The sequence below is a fragment of the Zonotrichia leucophrys genome, chromosome 24, assembly GCF_028769735.1.
Source record: "Zonotrichia leucophrys gambelii isolate GWCS_2022_RI chromosome 24, RI_Zleu_2.0, whole genome shotgun sequence".
Classification (NCBI taxonomy): Eukaryota; Metazoa; Chordata; class Aves; order Passeriformes; family Passerellidae; genus Zonotrichia; species Zonotrichia leucophrys.
Genome location: NC_088193.1, coordinates 1982016 through 2009308, shown reverse-complemented (window position 1 = coordinate 2009308; position 27293 = coordinate 1982016). Strand labels below are relative to the sequence as shown.

The 27293-nt window shown below is 62.0% G+C and overlaps 2 protein-coding genes across 4 annotated transcripts; both read left to right on the top strand.

Moving 5' to 3' along the window:
• The first annotated feature begins 6719 nt into the window (after positions 1 to 6719).
• THY1 (Thy-1 cell surface antigen) lies at positions 6720 to 12116 on the top strand. Of its 2 annotated transcripts, XR_010442746.1 has the most exons (5): positions 6720 to 6898; positions 9091 to 9172; positions 9277 to 9612; positions 10140 to 10653; positions 11043 to 12116. XR_010442746.1 is itself a non-coding variant. In XM_064732216.1 (4 exons), the coding sequence occupies exons 2-4, from the start codon at positions 9136 to 9138 to the stop codon at positions 10250 to 10252; spliced, it is 486 nt and encodes a 161-aa protein (XP_064588286.1). In that variant the 5' UTR covers positions 6720 to 6898; positions 9091 to 9135; the 3' UTR covers positions 10253 to 12116. The 2 variants fall into 2 exon arrangements, 1 of the variants encoding a protein (XP_064588286.1); XM_064732216.1 differs by having other exon boundaries at positions 10140 to 12116.
• A 1225-nt stretch (positions 12117 to 13341) lies between these two features.
• Positions 13342 to 27228, top strand: USP2 (ubiquitin specific peptidase 2). 2 transcript variants are annotated; one of them, XM_064732214.1, is made up of 13 exons: positions 13342 to 13630; positions 17089 to 17837; positions 24662 to 24712; positions 24909 to 25032; positions 25260 to 25371; positions 25452 to 25562; positions 25713 to 25777; positions 25867 to 25970; positions 26050 to 26130; positions 26245 to 26323; positions 26429 to 26536; positions 26778 to 26898; positions 26996 to 27228. In XM_064732214.1, the coding sequence occupies exons 2-13, from the start codon at positions 17130 to 17132 to the stop codon at positions 27081 to 27083; spliced, it is 1752 nt and encodes a 583-aa protein (XP_064588284.1). In that variant the 5' UTR covers positions 13342 to 13630; positions 17089 to 17129; the 3' UTR covers positions 27084 to 27228. The 2 variants fall into 2 exon arrangements, with proteins under 2 accessions (XP_064588284.1, XP_064588285.1); XM_064732215.1 differs by lacking the exons at positions 13342 to 13630; positions 17089 to 17837 and adding an exon at positions 21870 to 22228.
• The last annotated feature ends 65 nt before the right edge of the window (positions 27229 to 27293 follow it).

Here is a 27293-nt window from a genome sequence, read left to right as displayed (position 1 = left end):
TAGTTAGTTAGAACCATGTTTAGTTAGTGTGATCCATGGTTAGTTAGATAGATAGTTAGTTAGATCGATGTTTAGTTAGTTAGTTAGACCGATGTTTAGTTAGTTAGTTATATCGATAGTTAGATCGATGATCAGTTAGTTAGTTAGTTAGTTAGATCGATAGTTAGATCGATGATTAATTAGTTAGTTAGTTAGTTAGATGGGCGGGGCGGGGCCGGGCTGCGCCGCTTTTCCCGCGCCGCAAGGGGGCGCCTCCGCTGCTCCCCTCAGCGCGCGCTCCGTGAGGGCTGTGCAGGCCCAAGGCGCTCCGAGCCGCTGCAGAAAAGCCCGTCTTTACAAAGGCTGTGCTGCTCTTGTCTCTCAATCTGTTTTTTGGTTTTTACAGAAGTTTTACTGCGGAGAAAATCTCTTTATCTCAGCCTTCACAAAATCCTTCTTTTTTTCTTTTTTTTTTTTCTCTCCCCAGGAGCAGCAGCTGTGACTTTCTTTTTTTTCTCTCCCTCCATCTTCTTTTCCCTCAATAAAATGCTTTTTCAGCCTCTGGTTAACAGTTTTTCATACACCTCCTTCTCTCATGCTTTTGCACTTGTCCTGTATTTCTTTAACACTTTCCCCTGCAGCTGCAGATTTTCAGATTTTGGTGTCATGGGGTGTTGATCCACCCTTGTTTGTTACCATGCTTTGGTGTGTCCAGGTAGGTGCCATTACCCTGCTACAGCTGACATCTTCTGGGCAGATTTCTGTGAATTATCTGAAAGGAATATGAGAGTGAGTTGTAATCAAGTGCTGCCTGGCAGGATCTCAAACCCCTTAGGCATAAATGTTACAGCAGATGCTGTGTAGCTTCTGCTTTGGAACATGCTCGAGCTCCCTCAGCCACAGGGAGACATTTCTTCCATAAAATACAGACAGGAGGTGTTTGCTCTTTGCGCTGAAGATCTCAACATTTAAGAGAGATTTATTCAGTATGCGTTGCCTTTTCTTGTTTATTCCTGGTGTTCCCAGCTGTGAATTCCTCAGCAACAGGAGAGCAAACTCAGCAAAACCTGGTTTTACTCATGTTTGTTGTGCTTCTTGGCCAAACGTAAAGAATTCTCCATGTGGCAGAGGCTACACTTGCTGAGTTTTAGGTTCTGTAGATAATAATAACTAATAAAAAGGTACGTAATTGATAAAAACAAAAGATAATAAATTATTAATGATAATGGATAGTAAGTAATAGCTCAGAGAGATGAGCACTCACCAGCACTGTTCTTTGTGTGCCTGGGTAAATTCTCACTGCGATAACCCTGAAATTTTTTTCCCCTTTCATTTCTAATTTTTTTCTAACATTAGGATTCTCCTTTCTAAAGATCAGTGCCTCTTTATGACAGTGCTGTTTATATCCACAACCTCTCCTACACTAATATTTCAGAGCAGAGGGATTGGCCTGGACTAAAAGTCAAATAAAGGGAAGGAATAAAGGGAATAAAAAAGGGAAAGGGAGTTTCTTAAAGGGAAGGAATCTTAAGGATGTGTTTTTCTGAGGCAAAACTGCTCCCCAGGGATGTGAAGTGAGCCACTTGCTGTCCCTGAAGGTGACAGTAGAAGGGATGAGGGACTGGGGCTCCCTGCTCTGCTGTGAGAGCCCAGACACTTGTGGGTTCTCCAGCCTGAGCAGGAGTAGACAACAAAGGGGTGTTGAGCTGCCTGGGAAGCACTTGAAAATCCCCCTCTGCCCCAAACAATTTGTCATTATGGACTGGGAGGAACCCCTGAGTGACCATGTGCAGCAGAAGAGCTTGATGAGGCTGGAGGGCTGCTGGTGTTTGGGCTGTGATGCCCGGAAGGGAAACAGCAAGGCTGGATGAGAGCCTGGAGGAGCCACAGCCCAGGTGTGGACAGGCAGGGCTGCCGCCTCCTCCTCCTCCTCCTCCTCCTCCTCCTCCTCCTCGTCCAGGCACTCGGCCGTGGCTGGGGCAGGAGGGCTCCTCAGGGCAGGGGAAGCCCTTTCTCCCTCAGCCCTGCACATGTGCCATTGTCCCTGCGAACAATGGGGAGAGGAGGCAGCGCTGGAGCTGGTGACACAAACCCCAGGGCAGGAGCAGCTGGCGGCTGCTCAAGGGAAGCTCTGTGTGTGCAGGCACAGCCGCTGCCCTGCCAGCACTGCCCGGGTCCCAGCCAGGGCTCCCGACAGCCTCAGGGTAGGACCGAGCCCTGTGCAGTGCTAGAAAGGGGTAAAAAATGCCTTTATTTATGGAATTATGGGATTTCCTGAGCTGGGAGGGTCATTGAGTTCCCTCAGCACAGCTCCAACAGTCCCACCCCGTGCATCCCTGAGAGCAGCGTCCAAATGCTCCCAGAACTCTGGGACCATTCCCTGGGGAGCCTGGGCAGTGCCCCACCACCATCCTTTCCTGATATCCAACCTAAATCTCCACTGGCACAGCTCCAGCCATTCCTGCACCTCCTGTCCCTGGTCATCAAAGAGCAGAGAGATTGGTGCTGCCCCTCAGGAGGAAGTTGTGGACTACATTTAACTCTGGACTGGATTTAACCTGCCTCTCTCCAGTGTTTGGGGCTTCCCAGCACTGGGAGACCCTGCAGGCAGCTGCTTCCTGTGGTTCCTCTGTGGGTGCTATCCCTAGGAACCTGTGTGGTGAGAGTTAGCCACCCTGGCCTAATGGTTCCCTCATAAATAAGGAATGTTAATAAATGCTTTCTATTCCTTAAGGCCCAGCAGATAGGAGGAGAATAATCAAGGATGCTGTTTCCACTTTCTGTAACTTGCATTAGTCATCTCTCCTGAGACAGAGGGGAAAGCATGGCTGGGGATGGGCAGCAGAAATGATGCTGTGCTCTACACTTCTCTTTCTGTCCAGCACCTCCTGGAGGCCCCCAGCTTCTCCTTTCTGACATGAGAAAGTTCCCTAAAACAAAGTGGCTTAAGGTTTATCAGAGCATCAGTTCCCTCTTGTGGCTTCCTGTGTCAGTCCCACAAGTACTCCCCATTTTGAAGGAAGTGAGGGTGGTGGTGTCGCAAGTGTTCAGCAGGTGGCAGGGGGGAGTTTCACCATCTGAAGTGACACCTTTTCCCAATTCTAGCCCTGTCCATGTTCACTCCCCTCCAAAGAGCCGGTAGGATGTGGCACCTTGCAGAGAGCTCGGAATGCAGGCCCTGTGGCCACTGACCCTGCAGGTAAGGTCTGCAAACTGAGCCAGGAGTTACCTGCCAGACCTGCCCGGCTCAGCTGGCAGAAATGCCTCTCCTGCCCACAGGGATGAGTCTCGCTCACAGCTCAGCAGAGATCAGGTTTGCAGGGCACGGTGCAGAAAGCAGCTCTCCCAAAAAAACCCAGCCCCTGCCGAGAGCTAACAGGATGTGATGGGAGGCGGTGAGGAGGAGGCTGGAGCAGGCAGCCAAGCACCCTTCCCACTCAGTCTGGAGAGCAGATGGAGCAAACGAAGAGCTCTGTACCTCAGTCAACCTCCTCTTCCAGGCTGAGCTGGCTCCTCGTGCGCTGGCTGGCTCCCACAAGGATTCCTAAGGCTTGCAAAGAGATTTTAGTGGCCTTGGGCTGGAGGCAGACAGAGATAGTCACACCCTGCTCCAGATGGATATCAGGCTGCAGGGACAATGCTCTGCTCTGCTGGATCGCAGTGGGCTGGGAAGGCAGCAGTGCAGGTGATGCAGGATTTGCTGCGGAGGATCCTACACTGCAGTGAATGCTCAGTGCTGGCAGCCTCCCAGAGAAGCCCCTTGACAACATTCCCACTTTGGGGCTCTCGTGTGACTGGTTGTGAGCACAGAGCCGCGAGCTGCGAGGCAGCTCCAGGATACAGTGTGCAGCAAACAGGGAGGGAAGGGGAGGGATGTTCCTGCTGGCAAGTGTGTCAGTGCAGGGCTGGAGCTGATTGCTCACAGGCACTCCCTAGCCCTGATCACTGCTAGAGATCTTCACTCTCTGGGGCTTCTCTTTATGCAGGACACAGGCACGAAGCAGGTACAGGCTACCAAGGCTGGGGCTCTGTGCCAGCCATCTCCTTGGCCAGGCTGATGTGATCCCAAGCAGTGCTGCAGCAGGAGTGCTGCCTGCCCCTGTTTTCCCTGGCTCTGGGCTGCCTGCAGGAAGCAGGGGAGCACAGTCTCCTCCACCCCTGCTCTGTGCAGCCCTGCCACAAAGCCCAGGGGCTTCATATCTGGGCCGTGCTACATTTAGCATCTGTGGGGCCTCGCTGGGCTCCCGAGGGCCATTCTGTCCCTCCAATCAAGGGCACAGCTCTTCTGCAGCCTCCCTTCCCTGTCCCTCACAGATGGGGTGGGAAGGGGCTGGGTTTGGCTTAGTGCAGTGAGGAGCAAACCCTTCACAGCCCTCCTGTCTCTGGGGCAGGGGCTGAGCCGTGAGGCAGGTGAGCATCAGTCACTCCTTGGGCTGTGATCTCTGCAGCTCCACCACCGATTCCCAGATGCCCTCCCTTACTCCTCCACGTTGCAGCTCCCCAGCTCTAACAGCCTCGGGGAGGGTGTCAGGGGTCTCTCCACAGCACAGCTGCCCCCAGGTCCTGTTGTCCGTGTCCTTACATCACCTCTCCCCAGCAAGTGGAAGTGTGGGAGCAAATGGTTGCTGCGTGGGCATTGTTTTTAGCAGGACCCAGGGTGTGCTGCTGTGCTGTGATTCATGAGCAAGAGGAAAAGGGAGAGACTCTCCAATTCCTGTGTTTGGGATAGGCTGAGGGCAGGGCAGAGATGTTCCTCTTGGGAAGGATGTGCATCCACCTTTCTCCTGGAAGGGTGTCTGCTGCAGCAGGATGTCCTTGGGCAAGGCCAGGTTTTAATTGCTGCAGCATCACCAGACACCCGAGTCATGGTGCCCCTCAGCCTCTGCTGCCAGCCTGCCTCCTGCAGCTATTGAGCTATTGGGAGCAGTGAATTTCCCCCCAGGGACCCTCACATGCCCTGGCTTTCTCTCCAGAGAGGATCCAGGGGCAGTTTGGCTGCTCTGAGCTCCCAAGGGAGCTGTCTGTGCCCTGCTTCTGCCTGCTGCTCTGTCTGTCCTGCCGCATCCACTCGCTCCTGCTGCTGTCTGCACTGCTGTGCTGCACTGTGCCTGTTTGGCTGCCTCCTTGTCCCTCTCGCTGTCTGTCTCCCTGACTGACACCTGCCACTGCAAACAGTGCCTGCCCCCCTCTCCGTTAGGTTTTCTCCTCCCCACCCCTTTCCTCTGGCTGCTATCCAGAGGCCTCTGCATTAGGTGTGATTTAGGTGCTTTTCTCTGGTTTAGGGACAGCAGCCAGGCTGCAAGCTGCAGCAAAAGGGAAAACCTCTGCAAGGAGCCTCCTGCAAATACCTAGGCAGGGCAGTGGCTGCCAGCACTGCCCAGATACTGCACACTCATGCCTGCCTCCATAGCCAGAGACTGAAAGGAGGCCCAAATCTCTCACAGAGGGATTTAGGCCCCTTCATGCCTCTAGAAGCCAGTCCTTGGAGCTTGAATTCCCTGGTTTGCTGTGCAATAGCTGTAGTTGAGGGTGGGGATGTGGAGGAGACACAGCTTGTGGAGATGTGAGGATAAATGTGAAAAGGACCCGTGTGTGTGTGTGGTTGCGTGTGCTGCCCCACATCACAGCTGTGTTTGGATGTCGACCTTGTGCTTGCAATTTTTCCCCCCTGACAACACTGCAGCATGCCTTGTGTCTGTCTCTTTGCCTTGCATCCATCTGCTCCCAGTCTCGGTATCTCCCTGTTGTTTTGCCATGCAGCCCATGTAGTGAGCAAGCAGCCAGGGCCAAGCTTCTGTAGAATTAGCAAAAGCCCCTGCAAAGCCAGCTTGCAAAACCTCAGCACTCGAGTGTCACCTGGGATCAGGTTCTGCTGGAGGAGAAAATGACTTTTATATCAACTTTCCCAGTGTCAGCCCTTTTAGCAGGGCCCAGCCAGGGCTGGGGAGGGGGTGAGAGCAGGGCAGACCATCCTGTGTGTCTGTGCCTTCCTGGGATAGCTCTGGACCCAAACTCCCAGGGAAAACAGCTCCCTGCTGCTGCCTTCCTCTGCTGCCATGACCTTGCCAAAGAGCAGGGAAGAGGTCTTGTCCCACACTGCTTTCTGGTTCCAAAGTCATTTTGCCTGGGCAGAAGCAGCTCTGCTCATCCCCTTCCCAAACATGCTGATGGGAGCCTGTGGGGAGCAAAACCTTGTTGTGTCCTCATTGTCACCAGACCTGGGCCGAAAACTGAAGGTCTGTGTCCAGGGCCATCACAGACAGAGGCTGTAGATGTGACACTTGGGGCCATGGCTTAGCAGTTGGACTCGATGGTGTTAAAGATCCTTCCCAAATTAAATGATTGTGTGATTCTTTGATTCAGCATTGTGAATCATTGATTCACAGTGATTTCCCACATGGAGGAGACCTGTGGTGACCTGGTGCAGAGTGGCCTCTTGGAGCACCTGAGCTGCGCTCATTTGGTGGCAGAAGATGGTACCTGCCCCCTCCTCAGCAAAGCCCACACCAAGCTCCTTTTCCCCTTCCCAACCATCCTCCTTTCCCAGCAAAACACCTCCCACGCTGCCGGGGAAGATGAGGGTTGGCAGCTCTTCCGCAAAATGATGTTCCCATGGCGATGGGGATGCGTCGCCCTTCCTGGGGAACATAAGGGGGGCGAGCCGCACCTTCCGCATCAGTGCGCGCCCCTTGTCCGGGGCGGGGGCGTCCGAGTCCCGCAGAGGCAGGGCCCCCCCGCACCGCCCCCCGCCGCAGGGCCGGGGGCCGAGCCTCAGTGACGCCTCCCGGTCCCCATTCGCTGGGTCCGCCCGCCCAGCCCTGCCCAGACTGCGGGAGCGCCGCGCCCACAGCCCGCCGGGCAGCCCCGGACAGCGCCGGCAGCCCCGCAGGCAGCGGGCAGCACCGGACAGCGCCCGCAGGTAGGCACCGAGCGCCCCGCACGCTGCGGGGCCGGGAGCAGCCGCCGGGCTCGGGGCACAGCGCGGGGCTGCGGGCGGGGGAGGGTCCGCGGGCGCGGCGGTGGCACCGGGGGCATCGCGCCCCTCGCCCGGGGGATGCTCGGCCGGACGGAGCGCGCTGGAGGAGGGCAAGGGCTCAGCTTCTCGCCCCCCCCCGGTGCCGGTGCCCCCCACCCTCGGCTCGGGACTGCGGCATTCCCGGTGGGCGCGCCCGCGCGCACGCCCGCACCGCAGCCGCGCTCCCGCTCCGCGCTGCTGCAGGGGGGGAGCTCGCCCAGCCCGAGCCCTCCTGCCCCTCTCGAGGGTCGCCCCATCGCTTTTCCCTGCGCACCGCGTCCCCGTGCACCCCCTTTGCTGGCAGCCTCCCCCCGGCACGGCCAGGCTCCTGCAGCTCTGCGTTCCCTCAGCCCACCAGCCCGGCTCTGCACGCCCCCATCCCCGCAGCTCGTTTGTCACCCTGAGCCTGTGACGCTGGTGGGCACAGGGGGTAGGTACCGCCATGGTGTGACCCTGAGCGGGTTGGGACTTTGCCCTCTAAGAGTGAAGCCCCTCGAATGCCGCTGTCCCCCTGAGCCCTGTCCCTACGCCAAACCCCTGGGATCACGCAGGAGTGAGCGTTACCTGGCTTGCTCTGCTCCCAGCACTGCTGGCAGGAGAACAGGGGTCCAAGGGCTATCCACCCAGAGCCTGGAAAATCTGAGTGTTTGGGCACATAGATGGGAGGAAAACCTGCTCTCTGGTAGCACCTTTGCATGGATTTTCTGGAGGAAAGCCAGGCGATGACCTAGATAGTGTCCCAGGACATTTAAAAGGGAGCAGATTGGTGCTGGGAAATGACAAAGCAAGGGACAGAGGGACAGTTTCTAGGAATGCAGAGGTTCAAGCATTTACCCCATTGGCAACCTCTTGATTGTCAAGATCAGAGAGAAGGGAATTTTTCTTCCTGGCCAAGCATTAGGGTTCTGGATAAAGAGATTTTTTAGAGCTTCAGGGTGAGCAAATGGGTTTGGTATTTCCTTTTAGAACGTTATATGAAACACACAAAAATTGCGAAATAGAAAAATGCAGCTGGCTGTGGTACAGGCAATTCCAGCTCTTCCCTGGATGCTTTGCCAGGCTCAGAGGGAGCAAACTGAGGGTCTGTTGTCCCCTCTGCCAGCCTGGAGTCACGAAGGGCTGGTTAATCAGCTCCCCCTCTTGGACCTGGCCCTACATGGCCAGCCTGAGGGCTGACTGCAGGATGCTTGGTGCGTCCTTCAGCCCGGCCGCCGCCTCGCTGCTGCCCCACGCTGTCCCTCCATTCCGCATGTCTGCGGCTGGATTCCCCACGCGGCCGCTTGGCCAGGCTGCAAACCTTTAATTGATTCCTTGTGGCTGCGTTGGGCCGACTGGAATCAGCAGCCCTGCTGTTTGGATGGCACATCACGGTCCCCTTAGCCACACACACAGCCTGGAGAAAGACAAGCACTGGGCAGGGACCCAGACAGCGGATGGTGCCACCCAAACCCCGTCCATCCCGTGGCCAGGCAGGCTGAGTTCAGCTCCTGGAGGCTTCATGCCATCCTTCAGCGGGCTTGGCTCGCTGTCCAGCTGCTGTGTCCCTCTTCCTCACTGCTCTTGGCCCCTTTCCCTCACTGCATCGCAATGACTCATCCTTGCTGAGCTCACCCGCTGGAGCTGCTGGAGGACTGGCAGGGCAGGCACCCACTGGCCCCCAGAGAGGGTCCCTCAGCTGGCAGCCCCCTCACTGTGAGCCACAGACCCCTGGTCAAGGTGTGCAGGCACTGGGGTGCAGCCTGGTTTCACCTGTCCAAACCTTGGCTGGCCATGGGGAAAAAGGGGGAGGAGGCTGGACATGCAGGCCTTGCTGCAGGTCTGGCTATGCTCATTTAATGTCTGCTGAGGGGATCTGGACAGGGAAAACAACGTGTGGATGGGGCATTGCCTGGGGATGTGCACAGTGATGCTGGGCAGACACACAGTGCCTGATTCCCCAGCTGGCTGCAGTGCCAGCTCTGTGCAGTGAATCAGACACTGGTGAGGAGGAGCAGACGCTGGAGCATCGTCAGTGCAGGAAGGGCAGCCTGCACCACCGAGTGCCCACACCCATGGGGCAGTGGCCTGGCTGACTGCCTCTCTCTCCCCCTGCCCAGGTTCCCCTCTCAGAGACAGCCCCCACCGGGCACCTCAGCAGCAAGATGAACCCCACCGTGGGCATCGCTGTCATCCTGACAGGTACATCCCTCCCTGCTCCCTGCTCGGCCCAGAGCAGCCTGGAGGCTGCATGGGCCTCCCCAGAGCTCGCTGTTCCCTGCCCAACCCCCTCGTGCCTCTCCCAGTCCTCCAGGCCGCCCACTGCCAGATGATCAAGGACCTGAGTGCCTGCCTGCTGGGCCAGAACCTGCGCGTGGACTGTCGCTACGAGAACAAAACCGACAACCCCCTGACCTACGAGTTCAGCATCACCAAGGACAACAGGAAGCACGTCATCCACAGCACCATCAGCGTCTCCGAGAACATCTACCGGAGCCGAGCCAACGTCACCATGCACAAGAACCTGGTGTGCCTCCACCTGCAGAGCTTCACCACCAGCGATGAGGGCATCTACATGTGCGAGCTGAGGGCCACCAACGACTACACTGGCAATCAGATAAAGAACATCACTGTTATCAAAGGTGAGACAGGCAGTGGCACCTGGCCTCAGCCCTTCCCACCTGCTCATTGGCTTGGCAGGGCCAGCAGAGAACACCACAACTCCCTGAGCTCCATAAATGTGTCCTGACCCTTACATGCCCTTCAGGTGGGGCTCACTCTAGCCCATCTCACAGCACTTTTCCTGCCTCTCTTGGGTCCCACCTCGGGCACATTGCCTAGGTATCCTCCCATAGAGAGGACAGTGGGGATCCTTCACACCCACAGCACACAGGAGCAGTCCTCCATATGCAGACCTTTGTCTCACCTGGTGCCCATCCACTTGTCACCTCAGTCAGGCACAGGCAGGGTTATGCTTCTCAGGGTCCCAAAAAATATTTGCTACTACACATTGGGAGGGAAACAGGCCAGGATGGGGCGTGCTGCATTTCTGTGACAGAGCAAAGGCAAGAAGCTATGTTCCAGTACCATTAGAACTCCCAGCCTGAGCCCCATTCCAGAGGGATTTCATTGCCTCTCTTCTCTCCCTCCCCATTCCTCCTCCTCACAGACAAACTGGAGAAATGCGCCGGCTTCAGCCTCTTGATCCAGAACACCTCGTGGCTCCTGCTGCTGCTCCTTTCCCTGCCTCTCCTGCAAGCCGTGGACTTCGTGTCCCTGTGAAAGGCGAAGCACACACACACACACACTCCCAGCGCTCGCACACACACGCACGCACGCACACACCGAGCACCCCAGCCACCCCGCCTTCCTCGCAGCCCCTGGAAAAGAGAAGCTGAAGCGTCTGGAAGCCGTGAAACCTCTCTGTGTTATCTCTATTTAGCCGTATATTAACGCTAACCACCGTCCCGTGCCGAGGCTCACCATCCCACGCACACGCGCCCCGCTCCGAAGCATGGTGGCTCTGCTAGGCAGCGTTGCTTCTCCCATGGCGCCTCCCCGCTCCGTAGGCTGGCTGGTTTGCTTGTGCTGGGAGCACTGGAGGCCTCAGCCTCGCTTGTCCCATCCCTTTAACTCTTGGGGTTTGCCTGTTCCCAACTGGGGAAAGACAGCTGGATTGGCAGGTAAGAGAGAGGGGTGATGTGAGAGCATGCGGAGGGTGCCCGTGGTGGGTGCTGTGCCCGTGGTGGGTGCTGTGCCCGTGGCCCCTGGAGGTGACAGGGCTCCTGGTGTCCCCACCCGCCCTGCCTGCCACCCAGGTGACTGATTCCTCACCCTGCTCCTCTCAACCTGAGCTGCCACGGCTGGGAGAGGGCAATAAATGACTCCGGTCACAGTGAGCAGGGGAGCCACGGGATGCTGCTGGGCCTGGCAGGCTGGGAGAAGAGAGGGGAGCAGGTCTAGGAGACACCATGAACCCCCTCTGCCTCCTTAGGGCTCCTCTGGGGCCCTGGGAATGGGCTCAGTGCAAATGTGCTTCGGCAACAAGTTTTTCCTGATCTGTTTCTTACAGCTGAGCTGGAAGTGAGGCCTCCTCCAGACAGCATCTGGTACCTTTGGGCTGCCCAAGCCAGACACCACTCGCTCTCCCCGGGGACCAGCCCTTAGCTGTGACGAGAGAATTGCTGCCAGCACCAGTGGAGGCAAGCAGAGCCTCTCTGAGCTAGCCACAGCCCCACTGCCCTCCCCAGGGCCCTCAGAGCTGCGCCCAGGATGGCTGGTGGGGAGGGGGTTCCCTTCTGGGAGTGTGACCCCATAGGGACTTCCCTGCACCGGCACCTTGTCTTCCCCAAGGGAACATCTGGGGACCCCAGTCCTTCCTCATGGAGAGGCAGAGCAGTCTTCCTCCAATCCCACCGTGCTCCTGGGAGGAGCCCGTGTTCCCCTCCCTTCTCCCTCCTCCCTTCCAGCATTTCCCTGTCTCCCTTTAAGAGCAGCAAAGGACAGAAGGGCAGCCCACAACCTCGGTAAGGCCAGGATGGTACCAAGGGTTGGCGAGAGCGGGGACAGGGATGGCCAGCACAGCTCAGATCTGCCAGCCCAGGGCTGCCCAGATGCCCACGGGACCCCGAGGAGCCTCACCCAGGGGAGGGCACAGGGAAAGGAAGAGGCAGGCAGGAGCATCCAGGTGCATGGGGTGAACCCCAGCTGTGCCACCCGTGCAGCCACGGCTGAGAGCAATACACAGCAGCTGCTCCCCACTCCTTGCTCCTCTCCAGAGCTGCTTCCGACCCCCGTGCCCGTCCCCTGCCCATCCCTGCCTGCTTGCTTGCTGTCTAGTGCTGCTGAGGCCGTGCCCAGCTGAGGCCTGGCTGTGCCCAGCGCCCTGGGCGTGCTGGTGAGCGCCGGGGCAGGCGCAGAGCCCAGCGGCAGAGCGCGGACGCGGCTCGAGTCTCATTTTTTTGTGAACATTTGTAGTTGTTTCCACAGCTTGTCGTCAAAGAAATTCTGTTAAGGGAAAAGGAAAAAAAAGTGGGAAAAAAGAACCTTATGAAAAGCAACAACAACAACAACAAAAAAACCACCTTACCATCCAGGAGTGTTCCTCTGTCTGCACAATAAAACCCTACCTAGGTTGTGTGTTGGAGCCACGGGCGCCCGTGTGTGCGGCGGTGGGGATGGGGGCTGTGTGGGGCTGGGCACCAGGACCTGCTGAGGGGTACAGCCCCCCAGGCAACCCCCCTGTGCCTCCATCACCCCAATACCTGCGGGAGAGAAGCAGGCAGAGGGGCAAGGCTCGACTTTCCTGGGCAGGGCAACCCCCTCCTGCCCACCTGGAGCATGGCCCCCTGCACCCAGACCCTTTGTCCCCATCCCTGTCCCTAAACCCCCAGTCCATCCTAGAGGCCACCTACTGCCCACGGTGGTGGCAGGAGACCAGGTCTGGTCCTGGCCCATCCATCCTCTGAGGAGAGGATTGCCAGGGATGGAAGTGGCCATGGGAGGGGGCCATTGGCCCAAAGCTCCTGTGCCCGTCACACCAGGGTCCTGCTGGAGCCCCTGTGCCCACACTCTGCCTGGGGGCTGCCAAGGCCTCCCGTGTCCTCTGGAGCAGCCACACACTGCCCTGCCCAGGGTTAAGATGCCGCCCTGGCACCAGGAGTCACGAGCAGCAGCCTGCCACCTCCCCCTAACACCATTGGTGACCCTGCGCCACCTCCCAGAGCAACGCCCCGACGCGTCCCTCCCTGTTTGAGGGCTGGAGCCAGACGGGAGGGAGGGAGGAAGATGCCACCCTAATTACATCCCTCCCATTATCCCCGGCAGGTGCTCGCTGAGTCACGGCCACGCAGGTGCCGTAGGCTGGGCGGGTCAGGCGTCCCGGAGCGGTGCCCCGGTGTCCCCGTGGATCCACGCAATGCCAGCTGCCCCATGCCCAGCTTTGCTGAAGGTTTAGGGGGCTCTTCTCCCTGCAGCTCACCCCAAGGGGGGCAAAACCCAATCCAGCTCCTCCCCTCACCCTGATTCTCTACTCCAGACCTTGCTGGCAGCCACGACCACCCCTTTTTGTGCCTCCCTTACCCTCCATACACCCAGTCGTGTCCCCCCCGCCGGCTCCCTCCTTTAACCCTCCCTCCATCCTTTCCCTCCTGGACCTCGATCTCCGTCCCCAAATCTCTCCTTTCCTCACGCTTACCCTCAGACCTCCTCCTCCATCGTCAGAGCCCCCGCTGCCCCCGCAGCCTCCCCTCGGGCCACCCCCTTGCCGTGGGCCACCAGCCCCCCCAGGTTCGCGTCCCCTTTAAGCCTCCCCAAGCTGGAATGCGAGAGGAGCATTTCAGCGCCCTGTGAGGTCAGATAAAGACACTATATTTATCTGGCTGGTAACCTGAGCCCTGAATTTCTGCCGTGGTGTTTTTACGCGGCCCCACAGCCCTCGGGCTCGGCCCCCTCCGGCCACTGCGCTCCCTCCCCGGGTGGAGGGGCTGAGCCGGGGGTCTCCTGTCCCCTGCGAAGGGCTCGGCTGCTGCCCATCTCCGCATCGCCCATCTCTGAAGCTCCCCAAGGAGGCAGGATCAGCCCCGAAGGCATCACCAAATGCCTGGCTGGTGGCCCCTCGCCGTGCCCTGAGCAGCCATCGGCCACCCGCGCCACATGCAGGTGAGTGCAGGTGGGGACAGCGCCCCGGGGAGGGGGACACGGAGACAGACAAAGCTGTCCCCCTTCTTCCTTCGGGGGAGAGGTTTCTCTCCAGGGAGAAGGTTCCGAGTTCACACACAAAATCCTGGCTTGGAGCCCTCCCCGGCACCCTCCTGGTCCCCCGGTGTGGGCAGGGCACCTGCCCGAGGGTCCCTTCTTTTTTTGCCACCCACGGACCTCAAAGCAGTAACTCATGCCCCGGGTCTTACGTCAGGGTCCCCGGTGGGTTCGGGGTTTTGCTGCCCGGGAGCAGCAGGTTCTGCAGCAGGGTGGGGATGTGTCAGCAGCACGGAGAGGGGCCAGGGCGGTGACTCCTGGCCATGTGGGGTTCTCAGGCCAGGGAAGGGCCCTGGCCAGGCTGGTCCCTGCTGGGTGAGTCACCTTGGGCAGGGCCTGTCACTTTGGGGGGTGGGAATGGTGGGGGGCAACGCAGGAGCTGGGCTGTGACAGAGGCACTGCAGTCCCCATCTGTCAACAAGGGTCACTCCAGTCCCTTCCAGGGAGCAAACATTTTGTGGCACATTCCCCCCAGGGCTGCTTGGGGTCACCCTTCCTAGAGGGAACTGGACACCAGGAGGATTCTGTGCCTCGCTTCCCTAGGGGAATGGGCAGGAGGCTGTCCCACCCCACTCAGCTGGACACAGAGCCCCTCAACCCCAAAGCATTCGTACTCTGAAGCGTGCAAAGTGCCTCACACAGGGTCCCCTCTGTGCCTCCACCACGGCAGAGTCCTGGGAGCTCCCACGTAACCTCCAGGCTGGGACATTGTGTCTCAGGGGACAGGGGACACAGCTCCGAGCCTGCGTAAGCGAGAAGCAGCTGTGCTGTGACACCTTGGATGGTGCCAGCGCTGTGTAAGCTGAGCTGAGCCCGCTCTGGGGCTCCGCGGCCACCGAGGGGGACAGCTGGCACCAGGCACGGGCAGGACAGAGGGGACACCTGCCACTGGGCACGGGCAGGACAGCAGCTGCGGACAGAGCAGGGCTCTGCTTCTCTGCCTTCGGAGTGAAGGGTTTGCCTCCTCCCTTGGAGCTGAGATTCCCAGGGAAGTGCCCCGAGCAGTCCCATGGTGTCCCTCTCCCATGTGGTGGCACCTCTCCTGCCCGGCCCCGTGAGCGCAGACCGGACATTCCTGTGCCTCAGCTTCCCCTGACACCCCGGGAGGATGATGAGGGTGCAGGAGGCCTGACTCAGCCGTGCCGGCCCCAGGGCTTTGCCAGGCAGCAGGAAAGCTCAGCACAATGACGGGTAGGGAGGGGCCAGGCAGCCCAGGAAGCGCTGGGAGGAACCGGGGTTTTCTCACACCCCCTCAGCTCCTCTGGCTCCGGGCACGCTCCGCTCTCCCGCCGCCCTGGGGTCCGCTCGGATGTGACACGGGGACTTGGAAGCACAGGCAAGCCTGGCAGATGTGACATTCCTCCATGGTAAGGCCTCTCTTCCCAAGGAATGGGATAGCTCCCATGTCTGGGGCCGCTGCTGGCTCCTGACCCTGCATCCCTCCATCGGCTGCTCCGCATCCCCAGGGCAGGTGCTGCCCTTGGAGACCTGTCCTGCTGCCAGGAGCTCCTGCTGCCCTCCTCTCCCCAACCTGGTGCTCTCCTGATGCTGCTGGTGCCAGGAGAGAGCGTGGGCACCTGGCAGGGGACGATGGCGTGGGGTTGTCCTGGCACTGTCCCAAACCAAGATCATCTCTGCTGGCGAGGAGGATGGAGAGCAGGGGCAGTCGCTGTGCCAGGCTGCTCCGTGCCCCAGCAGGGCAGGCAGCCAGGCATGTGCTGCTCCCTGGGAGCCCAGGGGCTCCGTCATTCCCATCCTGGCACTCGAGTGCCAGTCTCTTGGCTGGGGTCCCACTCCCTGTGAGCGAAATTCCCCACTGTCCATGTCAAATCCTGACTGGCAGAGCCCCGCTCCTGGTGAGGGCGTCCTCAGCCAGGCTGGGGAGAGCCGAGCCGGGTGTTTCGTAGCTCCCTTGCCCGGGAGCTGATTATTCACCCTTCAGCCTCCGTCCCCAAACAGGTCTGTGCGCTCCACCTCGCTGCTGCTTGTAAATGTTTCCCTCTGCGGGGTGGGATGGCTGTTCCCTGGGCAGTAACCTGGCTGCAAAGCCAGGCTGCCCTCCAGGAGCCCACGGGGGCTGGCTGTGTCTCTCAGCACCCCCTGCTAGAATCATTCCTGGGGTGTTTCCACTCTGAGCCTGCGGGGTTTTGAGCAGGAGGCTCTGTCCCCCAGGGCCAGGCTGGCAGTGACCCTCGTGCCACGATCAGTGCCCATCCCCAAGCCCGGGTGCACCCTCGGTGCTGCGAGGGACGGGCCAGGCGCAGACTCTGGCACCTCCTGGCTTGGAGCTGGGCCAGAGCCCGCCCCGGCTGGGCTGGGAAAAGCCTCTGAATCAGGGTCATCTCCCGGGTGACTGGAGACTCTCGGAGCCACATGAGCCACTGTCCTGCCAGGGAAGGGACACCAGTCACCCCGGGAGCTGAGCACCAGCAGCGCCAGGGCAGAGGAGCTCGGCTGGGTCCTGCCTGCCCCGGTGGCACCCACAGCCCCAGCACAGGTAGGGATCCAGCCATCAGCCTGCCAGCCGGGGTGCTGAGGGCACACTCTCCTCCAGCTCCTGGCAGCCCGTGTTTGGGGGCTGCTGGGTGCCACAGTGCCCTGTCCCTGCTCCGGCTTGGCTCTGGGGGCCTCTGTCCCTGTCTCTGTGTGCTCCTGTCCTGCCCTGTGTGGGAGCCATCAGCTCTCTGTGGGCACTGAGTGCTGGCTGTGCCCGGCTGGCAGGGGCACGGCTGCCACCTCACCAGGAGGACTCTCGGTTTGAATTACTGATGGGGGCACAGGGGGCACGGCCATGGCGGGGAGACAGGAAAGCTGCTCAGATGCTGGCCTTGCCTCAGTTTCCCTCTCACTGAAATGCCAGACCCTTGCCAAGCCCCAGCACTCCCTGTGAGTAACCAGGGGAAGGTGCTGGGCTGGCTGGATCGGCCCATCCCAGCTGCCTGTCTCAGCCAGAGCTGGGCCTGAGCATCCTCCTGTGACCAGGCCACTGGGGATATCTCTCCAGGCCCAAGAGTGGGACAGTCACAGGATGGTGTGGCAGGGATGCCAGGGCTGGGGCAGAGGTGGCTGCTGCAGTTCCTTGGTGTCTATGGGGATGTTGGGTGCCTCTGGCTGTGCCCTGGGGCTCCCTTCTGTGGTTTGAGGTGCCCAGGGGCATGGGGGTGGCAGTGCCAGCCGGGTCCTGCTGTCCCAGGCTCTCCAGGAAGGCTGGAGGTGGCAGGAGCCATGGCCACACTGTCACCAACAGCCCCTGGATGCCCTCTGTGTCCCAGGATCTCCAGGGGAGGCAGGAGCTGCTGGGTGGGAGCTGGTGTTGTGCTGACCAGGCCTGTGGGACTGATCCCTGGGCTCTTCCCTTGCAGCCGATGCCTCCAGGACAGCGTGCCGAGCCCCAGCCTGCAGCATGTCCCAGCTCTCCTCCACCCTGAAGCGCTACGTGGACTCCTCGCGCTACGCCGAGAGCACCTACAGCAAAGCGCCCAGCGGCTACAGCTCCTACAGCTCCTATGGGTCCACCCTGTCCACCGCCTACGCCGACAGCGACAAAATCGGCTTCAAAGCCAGCTACCTGCCCTCCCCCCGCTACCACCACGCTGGGGGGCTGTCCCCCACCTCTGGCTATGACAGCGGCCGGCTGTACCCCGACCCCAGCATCCGCCTGAGCCCCTCGTACCTGCGCACACGGCCGCCCGGTGCGGGGCTCAGCGGGGGCGCCTGCTACACCTTCAGCGGCACCCCCGGCAGCCCCACGGGCTACCTGCCCTCCGCAGCGCCCCTCAGCCGCCACAAATCCATCAGCCACTCGGACCTGGCGCGGGAGTTCTCGGGGCTGCACACCTCAGACAGCGCCTACCTGCCCGCAGCCGGCGCGCTCAGCACCCGCGCCCGGCCGGAGCACGGCAACCTGCAGGGTCTCTACCAGGCTGCCAGCCACTCCGACTATGTCCGTGGCTACCTGGAGAGCTACGGGAGGAAAAGCCACCATGGCAGCCTCTCCACCGGCCACCTCAGCCCCTCTCAGGCCACCCTGCCGCCGTCGGGCACCCGCTGTGCCAGCCAGCCCTGCGAGAGGAGCGATGAGCACTGCGATGTGTCCGCACAGGACCCCACGGTACGCGGGGCTGCCTGGGGTGGGAGACACAGCTGTGATGGGGAGGGATGTGGGATGTGCTTGTGGTGAGCTGAGGAGCCCGAGGCACTCAAACTCTGCCTGGGAACCTGGGTGTGCTGCTCCGTGCCTCGGTTTCTGTGTGTGACCCTCTGAGATGCCCTTGCTGGCACAGCAGTCCCGGCTGGAGCTGCTGAGGCAGCCGTGTCCTCTGAGGGGCTGTGCTGCAGGGCACGCTCCCCAAGGAGGCAGGATCAGCCTGTGCCCAGGACTGTGCCCGCTGCACTTTCTGCATGCATGTGACAGCAGGTGATGGCTCCCATGTGGGGCTGACGAGGATTTCCTGCTGCCTCATCCCAGATAGGGAAGGTGACATGAGCAGGCCGGGCACTCATCCTGCTGGGACAGCTGGTTTGGCTGGTGCTGGCTCTGCCACAGTGACTCGGTGCCCAGCGATGCCAGCTCCCTGGCACCATCCACTGCTGCCAGTTTGGGGCCCTGTGTGGCACCAGGGGTTCCCCATGGCAGTACCACCCACACGTGCTGGCAGGTACTCGGTGCCCCGTGTCCCCATCAGTGCTGCAGCGTCCCCAGAGCCCCAGCCCGGGCCGGGAGCAGGCACCGCACACTCAGCCCGTGCAGGGGAGCAGCCTGGTAATTTTCCACTCAGGTTTCCTTCCAAGATCTGGCCAGGCTCTGCCTGCATTGTCTCCCGCTGTCTTTCCAGTCACCCTCCATTCCCCCATGGTCTGACCTGCCCTTTGATTCCCTGAGTCTCTGTCCCACTGCCATTCGCCGAACCATGAGAAATCCTGTCCTGCTCGCAGGGAGGCAGAAAAGAATCCCCCAGCATTTTTTCCCTTTGAAGCCAGTGTCCCCACATCCCTCTCTGTGCCCCTTCCCCAGTGCCTTCCCCCACAGAACCACCTTCAGCAGTGCCCTGCCGTGGTGTGGGACCCCCTGTGCCCACCTGCCTCATGCCTGGCCCCCAGTCCTGGGATGAGGGAGCGGGCTGGTGAGTCAGGGCAGTGGAGGATCAGTGCTGTGGAAGGGAATTCCTGCCTCCCCCTCCCACACCAGGCCTGGCTGGGGGGCTCCAAGGGGGGATCCAGCAGCTGCTGCACCACTGGCTCTCGCTAAAGCCGGCACTGCCACTGCAGGGTTCCCACCCCACGTGCCCACACATTGCTGTGTGGGGTGCCAGCCTGCTCCTGTGGGGCAGCAGGGACTGTGCAAGTCCCAACCCACAGTCTGCACATGAACCCAGCCTAGGCTGATGGGTGGCAAAGGTGGCAGAGGGCGCTGGGACAGACACCCATGCCAGGGCAGACCAGGTCAGTGACACTGGCTTAGGTTTCCTTGGTGCTTTGATGGGCACACCTGCTATTTTCCATTGCTGTGGTTTATTCCCTCTCTTTCCCAAGCCGGGACACAAATGTCCCGGTCGTAAACCAGAGCTGGCTGCCTGCGGCCGTGCCAGGTGCCGGAAACAAGCGCAGGCTGCAGCCCCGGAGCTGCCATCCGTTCTGCCCCACTGCCCAGCCCCGAGGGCAGTGTCAGCAGCACCCGCTCCTGACGCAGCCAGGCCACAGCGGGGCTGGCCCCATGCCTCCTCCCATCCCTTTTTCCATCGCTGCCTCCCGCCTCTGCACCAGGGAAACCGCCATGCAGAGAGGTTTGCAGCCAGCAGTGAGGGTGTCTCTGCGTTCCCTACCCTCACCATCACTTTGTGCCTCAGTTTACCCCGTGGGCAAAGGGAAGTGTGTGAAGGTGTGATTTCAGCAGGGGGCTGTGCCTGCGGAGCTGCAGGGCTGTGCTGGCTCCTGGGAAGGGCAGTGTGGTGAGGGGCAGGACTGGGGCTGGGACTGGGGCTGTGCTGGCTCCTGGGAAGGGCAGTGTGGTGAGGGGCAGGACTGGGGCTGTGCCTGTGGAGCTGCAGGGCCGTGCTGGCTCCTGGGAAAGGCAGTGTGGTGAGGGGCAGGACTGGAGCTGTGCCGGCCCATTAACCACCCTGGGTGTACATAGGGTCAGAAGGCCAGGGCCACCCACAAAACGCCGGCAGCTCTCCGCAGTCCCATCCTGAGCAGCTGACGTCCCTGGCCCGCAGCCAGTGCTGGCTGGCCCTGCCTGCTGCCGCGGTGCCAACCGGGCCTGTGGCAACCTCTGCCCGCGGCAGAAGGTCACCGCTGCAGAGGGGCCAGCTGAGGGCAGGGACCTGCTCTGGGTGATGCCATCCCACCGGGTGTCCCCTTCTCTCTCCCGCCCTCAGAGCCTGCGCGCTGCTCTCTGGCTGGAGGCGAATTTGGGCCTTAGCCCAGGGCACTCGATGTCACCGGGACACGAGGTTGAACACGGGATGTGGCTGAACCGCCCTCTTGCCATGGAACCGGCTCAGCCAGCACGGTGCATCCTCATGGGGAGAGCTGCCCCAGCTCCCTGCACAGCACTCAGGGCTGGCTGTGCCCATCCTGCCCCCACAGTGCCACTTGCACTGCCAGGCAGGGTGACAGGAGAACTGGATTTTGGGGAGCTGTGCCACAGCCCGGAGGCCCAGGGTTGGAGGATTTTGGGGAGCTGTGCCACAGCCTGGAGGCCCAGGGTTGCAGGATTTTGGGGAGCTGTGCCATAGCTGGGTGGCCCAGGGTTGGAGGATTTTGGGGAGCAGTGCCACAGCCTAGAAGCCCAGGCTGTGCCCCTGGGCACAGCAGGGCACCCAGGCAGGGCAGGAGGGCGTGTGCCCCGCCGTGCACACCGTGTCCCCGTGTGTGTACGCCGTACACAGCACGGGGTGTGTACATGTACACACGTGTGAGCACGCGCAGGCCTCGGTTACGACAGCCCTCCCGTTGTGATGCAAAAGAGCCCTGCAGATGAATAACGCTGCAAGATGCCTCCTCAGATATTTTTGCTGGTGCCAAAAATAGTCTCCCTGCCTTCCTCCCTCCCCTCCCTCCGTCCCCAGCCAGCCCCTCCGCTGCTTGACAGAGAGGCTGCATCTGCAGCCAGCAGGATCCAACAGCTCCTGCCTCTGGATGGGGGTGTTCTGGGGGCTCCAGAGGAGGAAAGGAGGCTCTGTTAGAGCCCTCTCGGTTAGGTTGGAGGCTGTGGCTCTGTCAGAGCAGCACAGCCCCACTCCCTGCCCTGGCTGCCCATGGAAATTTCCCTGAGCAGGCAGAGGAACACCTGGGCACGCACAGCAGGCGCAGGGCTCCGGCGCTCGTCCTGCCGCGGTCAGAGGGGTGAAGCAGCGGGAGACGCAGGACGAGGACGCAGGACAGCCGGGCTCCCTGCCAGTCCCCGCATCTGCCCTTGCTGCAGGAGAAGAGCTGGAGCCCTGCCCGTGCCGTGCCTCAGTTTACCGAGGGGAGACGCCAGGTGGGGTCTTTGCTCCACGCAGGAATTGCGGGGAGTTTTTCCCCAGCACAGGGCACTGAAATATCCCCTGAGCTCAGCGCTAATGCATCCCCCAAAGAGGGGGGTTCCCCCAAAATGTCACTGCCTGGGAACCTGGCATTGGCATTGCAGGAAAGGCACACGGCTGTGAGACCCATAACCCTGTCTGGCATCCCGCAGCCCCTCTCTGGCTACAGGCACCCCCTGCACCCCATTGCTTTCACCCCGGCAATTTTGGCGAGTAACCCCCAGTTAGGGAGCCCGGCTCCCTGCCCAGTGCCTGCCCGGAGCACAGCGTGCCCGGGGCCGGACCAGCGCTGGGCACGCCGAGCTGCGAGCAGGGGGGAGCACTGGGGGGGCAGGCGCTGCTCCGGCTGCCGCCTCTCCCCAATTCCCCATTGCCCCCGCGGTGAGCGCACGGTGCCGGTGTCGGGGCACGGCAGCCCCGCAGACAGAGATGCCGAGGGGGCACCGCTGTCCCCCGCAGCCCCCCGGAGCCGGGGAGGTGTCGCCGCCCCGTTCCGGAGCGTGTCCCCGGGGCAGAGCCGCCCCTCGCGGGCCCCCCTGGCTCCGGGCGCGCTGTACCACGCGGTGCGCGGGGGCTGGCCGTCACCGAGCCGTCACCGAGCCGTCACCGAGCCCGGCTGCCGCCTCTCCACCCATTTGATGTCAGAGCCGCTCAGGTGCCGTCAGCCCCGCAGCCGGCACCGGCTCCGGCCCCGCACGCCCAGCACGGGGGGCTCCGCGCCTGACCCCGCGCCCCCGCCTGCAGCCGGCCCCGGGCAGCCCGGCCGCTGTCCCCCGGCTCCCCGCTGCCCCCGGCTGCTCCCCGCCGTCCTGCGGTGCCCGCCGGGGCCACCATGAGGGACTCGTACACGGTGACGCTGCCCGAGGAGCCCCCCGCGCTCCCCGACCTTCACAAGGACCTGCGGCCCCGCGCCTCCATGCCAGGGTCCCTGCTGGTCTCCACCTTCGTCGGGCTCGTCCTCAACAAGACCAAGGTACGAGATGCCCGCAGCCCCATTGCCCCGGCTTGGGGGCAGAGAAGGGGGCACCCCTTGCCCGCCCTGGGGAGCGTGGAGTGCCCTGTGCCATCCCCCGTGCCCGAGGATGGGGTGGCAGGGGGTGAATGCCCTCCCGGCTGCCCGTGGGGACGGCGTGTCCCCGTGTCCCACAGGGTGGCACGGAGCAGGTGGACTGCACGTGTCAGGACACCTGGGTTCCTCTCCCAGCCCTGCCCTTGCGGTGACCTTGGCCAGGTCCCCGTGTCCCACCACAAGGAAGGGTCTGCTGGCCACGCTGAGCCCCTTGGCAGTGCCATGGGAGTGAACTTGGCTGTGCCCAGGGCCACAGTGCCGGGACAGATCTCTCCTGCAGGGATGGCAGAGCAAGGGGCAAGGAGGGCAAGGTCTGAGCACTTATGTAAGTCTGGCTGCTCTGGTTCTCCTGCTGCCCCAACAGGCTCCTGGCATGTGGACCTGGATGGGGCAGGACGGTGAGGATCTTGTCCCTTGTCCCCACCGCCTGTCCCTTGTCCCCGTCCTGCGGTGCAGCCTCGGGGAGTCCCCAGCCGAGCCGCGTGAGCCAGCTCTCCTTCAGCGCCTCTGAGCATGTCGTGTCCTAGATAAAGCCCTGTACGGGAGAGGGGGATTAGCTGGAGTTGAGTCACCCAGGGGAGGGAAATCCAGAGGGGGAAATAACACCTCGGTGCACACAGGGCTTGTGCCAGGCTAGGGGAGCACCTGACACCCCCTGCTCAGCCCCAGCCCTCCCCCGGGGTTGTCCCAGGCTCTGGGAGGACAGCCTGCGACCTGGCTGTGGGGGAATGCAGGATCTGTGGGGAGGTTTGCACCCACATGGGCAGGACTGGCCGGTCCCTCCTGGCACAGGGCAGGAGCTGCCCAACCAGGGCAACTGGACAAGCCCGTCCTGGTGGGGATGGCTGGGGCACACTGGGGCAGCTCCTGGGGGTTGCTGCTCACCCCCGGCACCGTGACCTTCTCTGGGGTAGTGGTGGGGACGCAAGCAGGGCCTTGGGGCTCACATCCTCCGAGGGATGGATATAGGGACACTGGCCCACCTCTCCTGCTGCCATCTGCTCAGGGACCAGAGCCAGGCCAGCTCCTCCAGCCGTGGCGTGGCACTGACCTGTCACATCCTGCTGGCACCCTGTGCCCAGCTGAGCCTGCCCCCAGCCCAATAAGGCGCCTGGCACTTTTGGACAGCCCCATGTCATTTGGGCAGCCACATCTGGGGACATCCCTACGCTCTGGGCACTGTGGGCACCCGATGGCACAGAGGGCAGGCGGTCAGAGCCACGTGTGCCCACACAGGGCGGCCGGGTCCCCGCTGGTGCCGGTCCCTGCCGCGGTGGGTGATGCCTGCGCCGTCGCTAAGGAGCACATGTAACTGGAGCTGGGTTATTTTGGGCTGCTGTCAGGGCTGGGTGCTCAGCACCTCCCACACACACACCAGCTGCTGCTATTTCGGAGCTGCTGGGCCCCCTCCCCTCCTCTCGCCTCCTCTCCTCCTCCTCAAGCCTCAGGTGGGCAGCTGGGGCGTTTGCCTAAGGATCCTTAAATCCTGGGCATCTGGGGAGCACCGTCAGCAGCCTGGCCCTGTCAGACCCCACCCTGCTCTGGGGAGGCTCATCCTGCTGCTCCCCAATGCAGGGCTGGGAGCAGGACCCCTGGGCTCCCACCAGTGCCCCCCACCAGCATCCTGACACCCCTAAAGCCCTCTGTGTTCTTGGTCTCTCCAGCAAAGAGTGATGATGGTTCCCAGCCCCAGCATCCAGCTGCCCATGCCCATCTTTGCTTTTCCTGGCTCAGGGAGCACCTGGAGCACCTGGAATTGTCACCCCATGGCACAGGTGCAGCACAGCCAGGGCTGGGAAGGCACCACTGGGCACACAGCCCTGTTCCCTGGGCTGGGCTTGCACTTTCCAGGTGGACTTTATCCTGCAAGACGGCTGTGCCAAGGTCTGGGCTGCGCTCATGCAGGGTGTCCTGGAGGGGATGGACACCTGGCACGAGGCAGGCACGCAGTGACAGGGCACTGTGCTCCTCCTGCAGCATGGGGCAGGCACAGGGCACTGCCATGCCCCGGTGTCCCCAGGGGAGGCAGCCTGGGTGCCAGCCTGACCTGCAATCCAGGGCACGGGGCAAAGGCATTGCCAGGCAGGGAGAACTTTGAGCCCTGAGCATAGTCCTGGGCCAGCAGGATGGGGCAGGCCAGCCGTGGTTTGTCACCAGGCTCTTGGCCCAGAGAGCTGCTCGGTGCTGGCTCTGCCCATGATGTCACAGCGGGATGGGGCCTCTCCTTGCACCTGAGGGTCTGCTCCACAGGCAGCTCTGTGGCACCATGGCCTCGCTGGGCTGCCCACAGGCATGGCCAGCCCGCCACCCTCCCAGCACTGTTCCCTCTCTCTGCAGAGCTCCAAGGCCGTGCAGGGGCTGACCGGCCTGCGGAACCTCGGCAACACGGTGAGTGTGTCCCCAGGCCTGTGGCTCACACCTGTGGGGCAGGGGGAGCCCTGTGCCTTCACCTCACCCTGGCAGCTCCCTGCACCCCTCTCCCCACGGCGCTTCCCCTGTCCTGTGCCCAGCCCAGGTGTCCCCCTGCCATGGCCTGCCTCCCTCTGCTTCCCGTTGCCATGGTTTTCTCTTGTGCCTCCCCCAGTGCTTCATGAACTCCATCCTGCAGTGCCTGAGCAACACCAAGGAGCTGCGGGATTACTGCCTGCAGAACCAGTACCTGCGGGACCTCAACAACAACAGCCGCATGCGCACGGCGCTCATGTCAGGTAACTGCCCAGCCCCGGGGACTGCGGGGGCTTCCCTGCAGCAATCCCTGCAGCAATTCCTGCAGCACAACCCTGCCACACCCCACGTCCTGCGGGACCCCCACCCAGAGCTCCACGCTCCTCCTTGGGCTGCCCCAAGTGGAGGATCAGGCTGTGAGACCCCTGAGCTGTCCCCATGGGGACATGGCTATGCTACCCCCTCTGCTGAGCCGCCTCTCTGCCTGCAGAGTTTGCAAAGCTGATTCAGCTGCTCTGGACCTCGTCCCCCAACGAGAGCGTGAGCCCCTCCGAGTTCAAGACGCAGATCCAGAGATACGCCCCACGCTTCGTCGGCTACAAGTAAGGGGGGGTGGCTGCAGGGGGGTGGGGGGAGCTGAGCCCCCTGCAGCCTCTCACTGGCCATGCCCCGTGTCTTGCAGCCAGCAGGATGCACAGGAGTTCCTGCGGTTCCTGCTGGACGGGCTGCACAGCGAGGTGAACCGCGTGCTGGTGCGGCCCCGGGCCAGCACCGACACCCTGGATCACCTCCCGTAAGTGCTGGCACCGCACAAACCCCAGAGGAGTTCGCTGCCCGCAAGGCCAGCCCGGGGACAGCGACCTCACGGGTCCCTCTGGGCTGGCTGGCGGGGCTGGTGTCCCCCAGGCCATGCTCAGTGCCTGCTGTGTCCCCATGCTTGCAGTGACGACGAGAAGAGCCGGCAGATGTGGAGGAGGTACCAGGAGAGGGAGGACAGCCGCATCAGCGGTGAGCAGGGCTGGGGCAGGGAGGGCAGGGCTGGCCTGGCAGCGAGGGGGGAACCAGGGCTCTCACCCTGCTCTGTCCCACCCCTCCAGACCTCTTCGTTGGGCAGCTGAAGAGCTCTCTGACCTGCAGCGAGTGCGGCTACTGCTCCACAGCCTTCGACCCCTTCTGGGACCTGTCCCTGCCCATCCCCAAGGTGAGGGAGCCCCAGTGATCCCTGTCCCACACTGCCTGTCCCACACTGCCCGTCCCTAACCACCACTGCACTCCCACAGAAAGGCTACGGGGAGGTGACGCTCATGGATTGCCTCCGGCTCTTCACCAAAGAGGACGTGCTGGATGGGGACGAGAAACCGGTACAGGGCAGGGGGGCTCCCATGGCAGGCTGGGCCCCTTCCCCTCTGTGCTTGTGTTGGCAGCACTGTGGGCAGTGCCCTCACCCTGCTGCTTTGTGCTGTTCTCTCCCACAGACGTGTTGTCGCTGCAAAGCCAGGACAAGGTGCACAAAAAAATTCAGCATCCAGAAGTTCCCCAAGATCCTGGTGCTTCGTATCCTTCGGGCAGAGGGATGGGGACAGGGGCTGTTGTGGGGGGCAGAGATGGGTTATTGCAGGCTCCCCTTTGTCCCTGTGGCTCCTTGACGTGACCCTCCAGACCTGAAGCGCTTCTCCGAGTCCAGGATACGAAGCAGCAAACTCACCACCTTCGTCAACTTCCCGCTGAAGGACCTGGACCTGCGGGAATTCGCCTCGCAGAGCTGCAGTGAGTGCCCTGCTTGCCTCTAATCCCAGCCCTGAGCTCCTGGGGACTCCTGGTGTCCCTCGTGTCCCCAGCTGGTGGGGACACAGGTGTGAGGGGTGGGAGGCACAGAATCCAGGCTGCTGGTGCTGCTGGCATGGTGGGGGGCACAGAATCCAGGCTGCTGGAGCTGCTGGCGTGGTGGGGGCTCTGTGCTGGCACTTTGAGGGGCAGCAGGGCTGAGCAGCCCCCCTGCTCCCCACAGACCACGCCGTTTACAACCTCTATGCCGTCTCCAACCACTCGGGCACCACCATGGGGGGACACTACACAGCCTACTGCAAGAGCCCCGTGTCCAGCGAGTGGCACACCTTCAACGACTCCCGGTGAGCCTGGGGTGGCACAAGCGGGCAGGGCCCCCCCCCCCCTGCTCAGGGCATCCCATCCCTGCTGCTCACAGCTGTCCCTTTGCCCTCTCTGCAGCGTCACCCCGATGTCCTCGAGCCACGTGCGCAGCAGCGATGCCTACCTGCTCTTCTACGAGCTGGCCAGCCCGTCCTCCCGCATGTAGCCAGCCCTGCCTCCCTGGGGGAGCCCCGGGCCACCCCTCAGAGCCGGCTCCACCAGGGTTCGGGCGTTTGGCACCCCCAGAGCGAGGGGGAGGCGAAGAGGAGACACCCCCGAGGTGGCCGCAGAGGGAGGCTGGGGACAGCCAGGAGCAGAGCCCGGGCAAGGACATCCCAGCTCCGAACTGAGGAGGGACTCGTGGCAGGGCAGGGCT